Source organism: Silurus aristotelis, assembly GCF_946808225.1.
Source record: "Silurus aristotelis genome assembly, chromosome: 8".
Taxonomy (NCBI): domain Eukaryota; kingdom Metazoa; phylum Chordata; class Actinopteri; order Siluriformes; family Siluridae; genus Silurus; species Silurus aristotelis.
In genome coordinates this window covers 5,585,233-5,598,282 of record NC_139581.1, presented here as the reverse complement: position 1 = coordinate 5,598,282, position 13,050 = coordinate 5,585,233, and the positions used below count along the sequence as shown (strand labels likewise).

General features: G+C 39.0%; 1 protein-coding gene across 3 annotated transcripts in view; it reads left to right on the top strand.

Annotated features, from left to right (window-relative positions):
* The window catches only part of dclk1b (doublecortin-like kinase 1b), a 63,165-nt gene that overhangs the window by 31,894 nt on the left and 18,221 nt on the right, over window positions 1-13,050 (top strand). For 2 of the 3 annotated variants that reach the window (XM_083547905.1, XM_083547904.1), the window contains exon 6: window positions 12,171-12,265. In XM_083547905.1, coding sequence (XP_083404031.1) covers window positions 12,171-12,265 — 95 coding nt within the window. Of the gene's footprint in view, window positions 1-10,341; window positions 10,409-12,170; window positions 12,266-13,050 lie in introns of those variants that run through there. The other variant, XM_083547906.1, reaches the window with a different exon arrangement.

Below are 13,050 nucleotides of genomic sequence, written 5' to 3'. Positions count from 1 at the left end.
CGAAAAAGTTCTATCTTGGTCTCATCAGACCAGAGAATCTTATTTCTCACCATCTTGGAGAACTCCATGCGGGTTTTCATGTGTCCTGCACCGAGGAGAGGCTTCCGTCGGGCCACTCTGCTATAAAGCCCCACTGGTGAAAGGCTGCAGTAATGGTTGACTTTCTACAACTTTCTCCCATCTCCCAACTGCATCTCTGGAGCTCAGCCACAGTGATCTTTGGGTTCTTCTTTACCTCTCTCACCAAGGCTCTTCTCCCCCGATAGCTCAGTTTGGCCGGACGGCCAGCTCTAGGAATGGTTCTGGTCGTCCCAAACGTCTTCCATTTGAGGATTATGGAGGCCACTGTGCTCTTAGGAACCTTAAGTGCAGCAAAAAAATTTTTGGAACCTTGGCCAGATCTGTGCCTTGCCACAATTCTGTCTCTGAGCTCTTCAGGCAGTTCCTTTGACCTTAATGATTCTCATTTGCTCTGACATGCATTGTGATCTGGAAGGTCTTATATAAACAGGTGTGTGGCTTTCCTAATCAAGTCCAATCAGTATAATCAAACACAGCTGGACTCAAATAAAGGTGTAGAACCATCTCAAGGATGATCAGAAGAAATGGAGAGCACCTGAGTTAAATATATGAGTGTCACAGCAAAGGGTCTGAATACTTAGGACCATGTGATATTTCAGTTTTTCTTTTTTAATAAATCTGCAAAAAGGTCAACAATTCTGTGTTTTTCTGTCAGTATGGGGTGCTATGTGTACATTCGTGAGGAAAAGAAATGAACTTAAATGATTTTAGCAAATGGCTGCAATATAACAAAAAGTGAAAAATTTAAGGGGGTCTGAATACTTTCCGTACCCACTGTATATTGGTGTACATTCTATTAGAAAATAACACACAAATATAGAATCACATTAGTGCTCTCACACGTTTTGACCCCAATAACCCTGTGTTAATGATGTTGATTGTACATGCTCATAAGGTATTCCAGATTCTCAACAGAGAAACAATACATACAAACAGTTCTCAATGGAAAAACATGAGGTAGATTGTTATTAAACAGCAGATAGTAAATGTGAAAGAGATAAAAGGTTTATACAGTACAGACCAAAAGTTTATATACATTATATACACAGTACAGACCAAAAGTTTGGACACACCTGCTCATTCAAAGAGTTTTCTTTATTTTCATGACTATGAAAATTGTAGATTCATAGGTTCTTCAAAGTAGGCATCAAGAGAATGCCCAGAGTGTGCAAAGCAGTAATCTAAGCAAAAGGTGGCTACTTTAAAAAACCTACAATATGACATTTTCAGTTCACTTTTTTGTTATGTATATAATTCCACGTGTTAATTCATAGTTTTGATGCCTTCAGTGTGACTACAATTTTCATAGTCATGAAAATAAAGAGAACCCTTTGAATGAGAAGGTGTGTCCAAACTTTTGGTCTGTACTGTATATTGTATAAAATATACAATATTTTGCCCTCCTGGCTTGTAGATGGTAATGGTGGTACTAGATGTGTGTCGGTAATTATATGGCCCTAATTCCACAAAAAAAAAAAATAGTGTAAAAAGTCAAAGGTAAATAAAAGAATGGAATGATCATGGGCATGACAATGCCCCTGTGAGGATGTGCTTTCCATGGGTTGAATGTGTGTGGATGATCTTGAGTGGCCTCCTATAAAACTCCTATATCTGAACTCAATCCTATAGAACACCTTTGGGATGAATGTAAACGTTGGCTGCACCCCCAGGCCTCTTAACCTCGCCTACATCATGTAGTGTACCTGCTCCTGATCTTATTTGCTGTAGAACACCTTCTATAGTCCATGACTAACTCTTTTTATCAGCTTATACAGTAGACAGTCTGAGCACATTTACTGCACAGCTGGGGGGATTTTAAAATATATTCAAACTCATGGTTATTATTCCATTGTGTTTTTAAAATATTATGAGTCATCTCATCTGTTATTGCAGTTTCCAGAGAACATCCGGCCATAGTTAATCTCACGTTGTGCTGCACCCCATAGAACACACACACACACACACACACACACAGCCAAACTAATTTCTTTGCCTGGTACTTATAGTTCCAGCAGGACCTCCAGGTTATGAGTCTGTCATTCAGAAAGCCTTACCTTATCACTCACAATGATTCCCTAATGACAAGCACAGAGAACAAACACACTGCAGAAAGCCTTGTTCTCAGAAACCTCCAGTCGAGTTCTGTGAAGAGGTGTCGCGACTGCTGATGAGGCGATGTGGCGAACTGATTTGAACCATTAATGGTGGAGAGCAGTGCATGTATGTGTGTGGCTTCCTGGCTGAGCCAGAAAGTGGACAGAATTGGAAAACACACTGGACAAACTGAAGAAGAAAGGTTCATCAATTGTATGTGATGCTGCATTAATAATAGTGCAGTCAGTTAATCTGACTACTAAAGCACAAGAGTTTAGAAAACCACCAACAAAAACACACTAGAATAGTGAAAAGAGACATGACTGTTTTGACAGTGTTCAAGAAAGAAAGAAAGAAAGAAACAAACTTAATGCTTGTCTCATGTACTTTACAGCACAGTGAAATTCCTTCTTCACATATCCCAGCAATGCTAGAAAGCTGGAGTCAAAGCACAGCGTTAGCCATTATACAGCACCCCTGGAGCACCGAGGGTTAAGGGCCTTGCACAAGGGCCCCAAGAGTGGCAGCTTCGCGATACTAGAGCTTGAACCCCAATCTTCTAAACATTAACTCAGTGCCTTAAGTGAAGGGGTAGCTTGGTGGTTAAGACTTGTATAAACTCATCACCCTACACCAATGCCTGACTTGACTAATAGTCTTGTGGCTATACTTTTATCAGAAACAATAGTACAAAACAAACTCCAAACCAAATCAATAAATAACAAATAAATACATAATTTTTTGTTCATTTTAATCTTGTGTAAGAGGTAAACAACAAGGATCTTAATGTGAAAGATTATTACAGCGTAGCAGTAACAAAATACACAGGGTTTGGGTTAATCAGAGTAAAAAAAATTTAATACAATTAAAAAAATAATAAACCCAGGATAATTTCTTCTTGAACATTTTATACTGTTCTTCCCCTTGTTATGTAAGTGGGATTACGCTTTAACCATTTTTTTTTTCTTTCTTCGGCCAGTTTTATTAATTTTTGATGCTGCATGGATACTACAATAATCTTAATCTATATATATAAAGCTCAAATACCACTGACTGACTCACTCACTCATCACGAAATCTCAAAAACCACTGAACGGATTGCAATGAAATTTGGAACATACTTTCCTCTTGGGTCTTAGGTGCTCACTAAGAAAGGGTTTTGAAAAATTCGCCCTGGATCGCGGCTAACTCACGAAAAACTCGATTTCTCACGCATTGAAATAACATTACAGATCCTAATGAAACTTAGTACATTGTTTCTTATAAGATGTAAGATGCACGATAAATATTTTCAAAGTAGGTTGCCCTGTATCGGTACTACAAAGGGGTAGTACGTTATTTGTTGACGTTATTTCTTTGGAGGAAATTTAATAATTAGCTAAAGGTGCTCTAATTATTTTTATTAGGGCTCCCTCGATGTAAAATAAGTCTTTAAGTGAATAAGTGTTTACTGGATGAAGATTTTCTATTTCAGTTACAGTCAAACAATAAAAATGAGTGTTCAACCATCACGTACTCTCTGTACGACTAATATACAAAGTCAGTGCAGTAACAGTAAGTAAAGACAATGGTTTACAGGTTGAGGCCTGTATTGATTTCCATATCACCTGAGAGCCAATCGGACTCTGACCTCCCCTACCCCACCTCGCACTGTCTGGATAGTGGGTAGACACAACATAGTCGGAGCTCAGTTAAGTTCATGGTCCTGACCAGTACAGACAGACGTTCTGATCTCTGATCATCCAGTCCTGCTCAGTGCTTACTGCTTATTGCCATATTGCTTAGCATTCAGCCTTCCGTAGCGAAGCACAGGTACTTTCCGCTAGTACATAAACTTAATTTGATTACCAAAGTGCAACAATTTAGAAAAATAACAAAAATAACAAAAATCTGAATTTAATAAAAAGTACATGACTAATAAAACCTTGTGGCTAAACTTTTTTTTTTTATCAAAAATTATTATATGAAATAAATTATATAAATAAATAAATTAATAAATAACACAAATACATAATTTTTGTTAACACAGCTTGTGTAAGTAAAAATGATTACAACAACAATTTTAATGAAGAATTTGTGCCATGATGATGAGATCAGTGTTATTTAGGTCACTGGTCATAATGTTACGGTCTAAATGTTATGCCTGATCGGTGTACTGTATATCTTGGAGTGGATTCTGATATGGGTCTATAATCTCTTACACTTGGTTATAAGGGAAAAGCAGATTTGATGTTTTGGAGGTGCTGGTGGCAGTTGAATGATGGATGTTGTTTGTTGGATAATGTCATGGATTGATGGTTGTTGGCTGGTGGTGTTGGTTGTTTAGTAGTTGCACTGATTCAAGATCATGCACAAAATATACAGGATTAATTGCCTAGCTACCTCCTCTCTTTGTTTTTCTCTCTATTTCCCATTTGCTTCTACCTCAGACTCTGTCTTAGAAGTGGAGCATTTGTAGTCTTTGTGTCTGGTGTCGCGTGGGCGTTTTGAGTGGACCCCGTTTGCAGAAGCAGACAATTTGTACAGAGCTCCTTCCTCAGCAGCTTGATGCCTTTTGGAAAGTGGATTGCATTCTGATCAGTCTAATGAACCAGCTTATCTAATTGCAATATATGATGCTGTCATAAGAATAAGATTAACCTTCAAAGCACAAGGCTTAATTTCAAGTCAAGTCAAAAAGCTTTTATTGTCATTTCAACCATATATAGCTGATGCATTACACAGTGAAATGAAATAACGTTCCCCCTGAACCCTGGTGCTACATACAAAAACAATCACAGAAAACACAGGGCTAAGGACTAGTGTCCTCGCCACATAAAGTGCATCGTGTGCACCCTGGTGCAAACTGTGCAAAAAGTGCAAAAGAGCATAATTTTCTCAGTGGTCCCTCTGTAGCACGTGGTCAGGATGGGGGGGAGGGAGATGTTTTTTTCCCAGCCTTCTCAGGAAGTAGAGACGCAGCTGGGCTTTCTTGGTGATGGAGCTGGTGTTGAGTTACCAGGTGAGGTTATACGCCAAATGAACCCCAAGGAATTTGGTGCTCTTGCCAATCTCCACGGAGGATCCATCAAAGATCAGTGGAGATTAACGCTCTGTGCTCTCCTGAATCAACAACCATCTTTTTTGGTTTGTGAGACAGGTTGTTCGCTCCATACCAGGCTGTTAACCGTTGCACCTCCTCTGTATGCTGACTCATCGTTCTTGCTCATGAGACCACCACAGTCATGTCATCGGTGAACTTGATGATGTGATTTGAGCTGTGCATTGCTACACGGTCGTAAGTCAGCAGAGTGAACAGCAGTGGGCTAAGCACACAGCCCTGAGGTGCCCTAGTGCTCAGTGTGGTGGTGCTGGAGATGCTGTTTCTGATCCGGACTGACTGAGGTCTCCCAGTCAGGAAGTCCAGGATTCAGTTACAGAGGAAGGTGTTCAGGCCCAGTAGGCTCAATTTCTCAATTAGGTGATGAGGGATGATTGTGTTTAATGCTGAGCTGATGTCTATAACCAGCATTCATACATACGAGTCCTTGTTGTGGGTGAGGGCCAGATGAAGGGTCGTGAAGATGGCATCGTCCGTGGAACGGTTTAGATGATACGCGAACTGCATGGGGTGCAGTTAGAGGGGGGTGGCCGAGTCTTGATGTGCTTCATGACAAGCCACCCGAAGCACTTCATCACGATGGGTGTGAGTGCGAAGGGACGATAGTCATTGATGCAGGAGAGAGTAGTCTTCTTCGGCACAGGAATGATGGTCGTCGTCTTGAAGCACGTAGGAACAATGGTGCTGCTCAGGGAGATGTTGAAGATGTCAACAGATGAACTGTTGTGCACACACTTTAGCGATCATCCACGGCTTCTGGTAAGAGCGTGTAGTGACGGTCTTAGAGATGGTCACGTCATCAATGCACCTGCCGATGTAGCTGGTCACTGTTGATGTGTACTCCTCCAAGTTAATGGAATCGCCATTGGTTGCAGCTTCTCTGAACATGGCCCAGTCAGGGCTTTTAAAGCAGTCCTGAAGAGCAGACATGGATCCTGCTGGCCAGGTTCTCACCTGCTTTCGAGCTGGTCTTGAACGCCTGCTGAGTGGTCTGTATGCTGGGATCATCATAATAGCGGTGGTGAATTTCCGGGGTTAATAAAAAGGTCTACATCTTACAACCATAAACTCCAACAGCGATGAGCAGTAGGTGGAAACGAGGACAAAGTTCTTACACTATTCTGTGTTGATGTAATCACACAGAACACGGACGTGAGTCCTACCGTACAGAGCTGTATTTTTGTCGGCACGAAACGCAGCTAACCTATCCAGCTGAATGGTGGCGTCCGAAACCGTTTCGGTAAACACAAAGACGCAGCAGTGTCTGTACTCACACCGACTAGGTTGTTGGAGTCTGATGTAGTCCAAATTATTTTTCACGGAGCAGACATTTGCCAGAAGTAGATGGTAGAGCAGGCCGGCTAGGGTTAGCATTCTGGCGCATCTGCTTTCAATTCCCCCTTCTCCGTCCATCTGCCGCAGGCAACGCCGCGGTCTGGAGGCCTGGTTCTCGAAGCACGCCGAGGTGGGTAGCTTCTGCCGCAGATCATCGTTTATTGTGTTGTTGGGGCTGTTTTGGAGTTCCTGGAGTGTTCCGCGGTGGTAAACAGGGACACCGGTTGCTCCGATGTCCATATGTTGTGTACTGCGGGCTACAAAGTGAAAGTAGCACCATTTTGGGTCCGTAGCGGCTGCTGCAAGGTACTGCAGCGCCACCATTTTGGACATTTTGCTTTGGATAGTTTGCTTTAGATTCAAATATGTACCAGTATGTTTCCTCTTACATTTCACATCACTGTTTTATTTTATATATACAAAGCAGCCCATTAAATGTGCAAACACACCAAATAGCACTCTAGACAGTAGTCTAGACAGTACCAGAAAAGGAATACACAGAGAACACAAAAAGGCATGATATTGCATATAGTTGTAGCAACTACGCCACCCATTCGAAACGGATATGAAGGAGAAAAAACCCGTTTAGAGCACGGGCCCAAAAATGAAACCCTTCAGATGGCTAAGGTACAAAAATTTATAGCAAAATAGGACAAAATAATATACATAGCAATCAAACACCTAAACATAAAATAATCGATACCAGTAGCTCATCCAGAATTAGTCCCAGCTCTTAAAGAGGTTAACAGCCAGCATAAATCTCTATGATAACTACTTTTGTTGCATGTGGCAAACCTTCAGGCATAGGGGGATATCCCTCTTACATTAAACACTCAAAAAGCAATAACCACAATTCAAATAATAATACACAACTTAAAACATAACCCTTTATTCATAACTACAAAAGAAAACACAGCAAACTTAAATCCCATACACAAAGGGATGCACACACTCGCACACAAAAGACAAGCACCATGAGTTAAACTGGCAACATGAGGCTGGGAAGGTATCATCAATAAAAATAAAAAAATACAAAAACACAAAGCCCCGGCCAACCGGACTCGTACACAAACAATTCACACAATACACGTGCTGAGGTCCACATGCAGCACACTCCTGAGACTGGCCAACCAGGAGACCAAACAAAAACAACACGGGAGAAACAGCAATTGGCAAATATAAAACAGAAAAACAAAAATTACCAATACATCATATGCCATGGTTACTAACTGCACACTCACTTATTTAATTAAATTTTAAATTATTTACCTTCATTGGCAGATAGCAGATATAACAATCAGTTGATGTTCAAGCATTTATCCAGATCTGAATCAAAACACATTCTCAAAGAGAGATACAAATAAAACCTTTCATGCCATCTTATTTAAACAAATAAGACAAAGCCCATATATTTACCTACACCAGCAGCTGTTAACATACACAGTCAGCATTGCTCAATTTATCTGCATCTTAATAAATAAAAACTATTCTCCCATACAATCAAAATAAATCCCTTTAAATAAACAAATTAAACAAACTAAAGTAACAAACCTGGCCTACCTCCCTGGGGCGACTTCAAACACAACCAAACAAAGCAGCACTGTATCCCATTTCTTTTATAAACAGGGCCCACATTTCGAGGCCTCTTGCCCAGTGCCTGCTTAAAAAGTCTTGGGATAATTAGCCAACCACACCCCTACTGGTAGGTGCTTGCCTGGCTACATTCTATCCCCCCCAAATGAATCGGCGACCCAATGATAACAATAAGTAAAATCCCAAAATAGCACATTCATTCTTTAATCCGAATCTTCACTAACTGCTGCCACAGCCACAGTTCTTAGTAGTCTATAAGGGTTTGAATGCTGGCCTGCTGTATTTCTTTTCAGACGCCCCAAGCTCAACGACTGCTTCCCTAAGACAAGAGAACACTCTGAGCGGTCCTCACTACAAACACTGAAAGGAACTAAATCACAATCATTATGCAATACTACAACCGATACAGAATCACTATCTGAGGTGCTACATAGTAACAAAGGCTTATTGCAATGTTCAGCTATCTGTGATGAATATAAAATGTTTAAGTGATACAATGACTACAAGGTGGTATCAAAACAGTTCTAGACTAATGGTGTAACTGGTGCTGTTCTGACCACGTCTGCAATTTCATATAATCAAGAGCAAACGTGAAATTCTGGTGCAACAAGTCGTTCAAGGTGTTTTGAGAACATCAATGGAAGAAGAGGAGAGATCAGGAAGACCTTCACCGAGCTCAATCCCCGAAAATATCAAAACCATTCGGCAACTTGTGCATGATGATCATAGGCAAACAATCCACATGATCTCACTTCCAGACCCACCCTGGAAGTCGCCAGATTTGGCTCCTTCCCAAAGATGAAGATCCAGCTCAAATGTCACCATTTTGAAACCATTGCTGAGATCTAGCACGAATCGCAGATGGTGCTTGACACGCTTCAATAAGGAGACTTCAGGATACATTCCAGAGGTGGCATGAACACTGTTAGCGCTGTATTGCTGTGCAAGGGGACTATTTTAAAGGTGATAGTGTGTAAACGTAGATAAATAAAGTACTTACTTGTAAACAGAGCTCATCTCAAAATCTTTTTAAAACCACCTTGTAAATAACACATGACTTATCTGGTTAATGCACAAAACTTAGTCTTGCACAAGGTTAGTCGTTACAGTCTTGACAGGTCAGTAGGATTTTTGTATTGTCAGAATGAGTTGAGTAGCCTAAAGGCATGTGGGGGAAAGTGCCCTTGCAAAGTCTGGAAATTTTGCACCACATACAGCAATAGCATTTTCTAGAGAGATCGCCCTTTTTCAGAATGAACGGTTCACACAGATGCATTTTTGTCTACTTTTTTGTTGTTTTTGACCACATGTAGCAAATACTTGGGCATGTATGCATAATGACTAAATTGGTGACACACCAATAAGGTTTTTGGTGCACCTACAACCATCAGTTTTTCACCTACTGTAGGTGTTAAAAAGGTTCTGAAGCCTGGTTATTGACTGACCTCTCATTTTTGGTGTATTCCCACCTCGCCTTTAGCGTTCCCAGGGCAGACTCTGTGACTCTAACCAATATAAAGGGAATTATCCTTGGTTTGGATATGCAGTTTCAAACAGCTTGTTTAGAAGTTAGTATACAGCAACCGCTTGTTCTGTACACACACTTACTACAATCACATTTCATTCTGGACAAATACATTCTTAGCATTTTTTGTCACCTTAAAATAACTCTGCTATACTCAGCCTGTGTGCTTCTTTTTAAAAGATGCTAAAATAGAACAACAAGATGATGATTTATTGTGGGCAAGCACACAATCGTAATTATTTCAGCTCACCTCTGGATTACATACTGTAGGATACAAATTTTATTTGTTTTTCATTCCTAGTCTCAATAGAATTATTATGGTTTTGCAGTAAGACATGAGTCATACAATCTGCTGTGCCTTTAGATGCAAGTTTCTGAAACATTCCTAAATCCAATTCAGGGTCGCGTATCAACTACAATGCAATTACCTTCGAATTACCTTTCCCAATTTTATGCTAGTTAGTGGATGATGAGCTCGTATTTATCATTTGTATCTCTCTGGTAGCTCCTCCTTCTGCTCTGATGCCAGGCACATGCAGAAGGAGGAGGAAGAGGAGGAGGAGTGTATAATCATTCAGCAGCTCGACTCATTCACAGAAATCTAACACACACACACAAAGGCAACATGAGCTCAGCAGCGATAACACTCTGCTCCAACAGTCTGCTACACTGTGGAATGGGTAAGATTATTTTGATCTTCTTACCCAAGGGGGAAAAATGAAGCTGGTGGGTGTATTTTTATTTAATTTATATTAACGTATATTATAGGAAAACTCTATATTGTGCTTATTATAGCTATAGATAGTGTAGTTTTTTTTTACTTTAGATTTTTGAGTCATTTTTAAAAACTGTTATATTTCTGCTATTAATTATAATCTGACAAAATTTCTGTGCTATTTACGAACACATACCTTAATATGGTTTATATTTCTGACCCAAGCGAGAATGCATGTGCAGTGGTATCGCTTCCTACCAGGTTTTGGAATCATTTATATGATGACTTTATCTTTATCATTTTCACTCCCCGAGTTCACATTCAGCTGGATACAAGCATCATTTTTAAGCCTGATGGTTAATTTGGTAACTCTTTACTTAATTTGGTAATTACTTTACTAGACGTAACTAGTTGACGTTTTTTGAAAGGACTAGATCACCAAAATGAAATGAGCAGGGATTTAAACACTATGACAGCAGTGTGCTTTTGGAGGAAGATAAGTGACTTGGTGATGGAATTAATTATTATTTCCAATTATTGTTGTAAAATTATTATTAAATAATTATTATTCTTATAAACAGCTATTTGCTAATATATTAATTAAGGAGCAAATTGGAAAATAATGGCTGAATAGGAAAACTTAGTTCCATCTTACTTTGGACACTTGTGACAAAAACAGTGTCCTCAAGGACAACTTTATTAGCAATTTCTAAGATTTAGTTTGCATGAACAGTTCTGCATTCAAGCATCGAACACTGAACACCTTAACAACGATGAAACTGTATTGAATGGACATTCGATGTTGAACTTGAGGATGGGTTCCCCTTTGAGTCCAGTTCCTCTCAAGGTTTCTTCTCAATGCCATCTCAGGGAGTTTTTCTTTGCCACAGTCAACACTAGCTCACTTATTAGGGATAAACTTATGAGGAACAAACTTATAGGGAATAAACTTATGCATTTTAACTTCATAAATTTTAATCTCGTAAAGCTGTTTTGGGACAATTTCCATTAATTAAAATGCTATACAGAGAAAAAATTTTATTGAATTATAACTTTTTACTACAGTCAAAATGTCGGGTTCACAAAATATATTATTTGTATATATTCATATGGCATTGAGTAAAAGACAGGAGGCAGAGCTGGAGGTAGCAGAACTGAAGATGTTGATATTTTTATTGGGAGTAAAGAGGATGAACAGGATTAGAAATGAGTTTATAAGAGCAACAGCGCATGTAGGACATTTTGGGGACAAGGCTCGATTGAGGTGGTTTGGACATGTGCAGAGGAGGGACATGGGGTACATTGGTTAAAGAATGCTGAGGATGAAGCTGCCAGAAAGGAGGAAAAGAGGAAGGCCAATGAGGAGGTTTATGGATGTGGTAAGGGAAGACATGCAGGTAGTTTATTTGAAATGTAGAGATGTAGAGGACGGGGTGTGGAGACGGATGATCTGCTGTGGCGACCCCTAATGGGAGCAGCCGAAAGAAGAAGAAGAAAAGAAGAATATATATATATATATATATATATATATATATATATATATATATATATATATATATATATATATATATATATATATATATATATATATATATTCATGAGATGTGTATGTATATATCTACACACATCCCTTATGGATCAGAATTGAAAATTCAGCAGCACTGGGCTATAACCGAATTTATATAATGTTATATCCTGATCTTAATTAATGTCTTTTCTCTCCACAGCTAATGGAACGGCAGGCAGTCAGCTGTCCACGCCACGTTCAGGCAAGTCCCCAAGTCCATCTGCTACAAGTCCAGCCAGCCTCCAGAGAAGGCGGGTAAGATCTCCTCATTTACCTTTCATATTTATATCAAATAATAATCAAAATAAAAATAGGGCATAACTAAATAAATGTATCAGGAAAATTAAAGGTTGGTATAATTATTTGTTTGTTTTAATTGATGTTTATGCAGTTGTTCAATTTACTTTTTAAAAACCATTCTAATGCAGTCATAATAAAAAATAAATAAAAAATACAAAATTTAATAGGCAGCATATTGTTAGTCTCTACCTATATTTAGTTTCCATACTGAGCAGATTACAAAAGGTCGAATGTAACCTTCCTTATTCTTTCCTTCACATAACATCCCTTAGAAATTGATTTCAGTCCAACACATTTTTTCTATAAAGCATGATATGGACTATGAATATGTAAATATTCATAAATACTATGCATAATCGAATTTATGCCCTTATTTAGTTATATAGTTGTTTATTGTATCACAGAAGCTCAGTCAGCTGTAATGGAAACTAGAATATATCAAAATCTAACAAAAAAATGTAAATAAATAAATCTACAAAATAAGGCATCCATGATGGAAGGGGTAAATAAATATCCATCCATAAGCATGTTTTAATGTGAGCTCCCTGACCCACACGCATTTACTTACTGTTTAGAGCTATAGCACCCATCACTCTACAATTTCTGGGTTTATCCAATGCCATAACTTTTGTCATGCTTGAATGATTAGCTATTTTTCCAAAATTGTTTAATTATAGCCTATAAAACTTTTTTTTTTTTTTTTTTTTTTTTTTTTTAATGTTATTATGCATGCCTTGTCT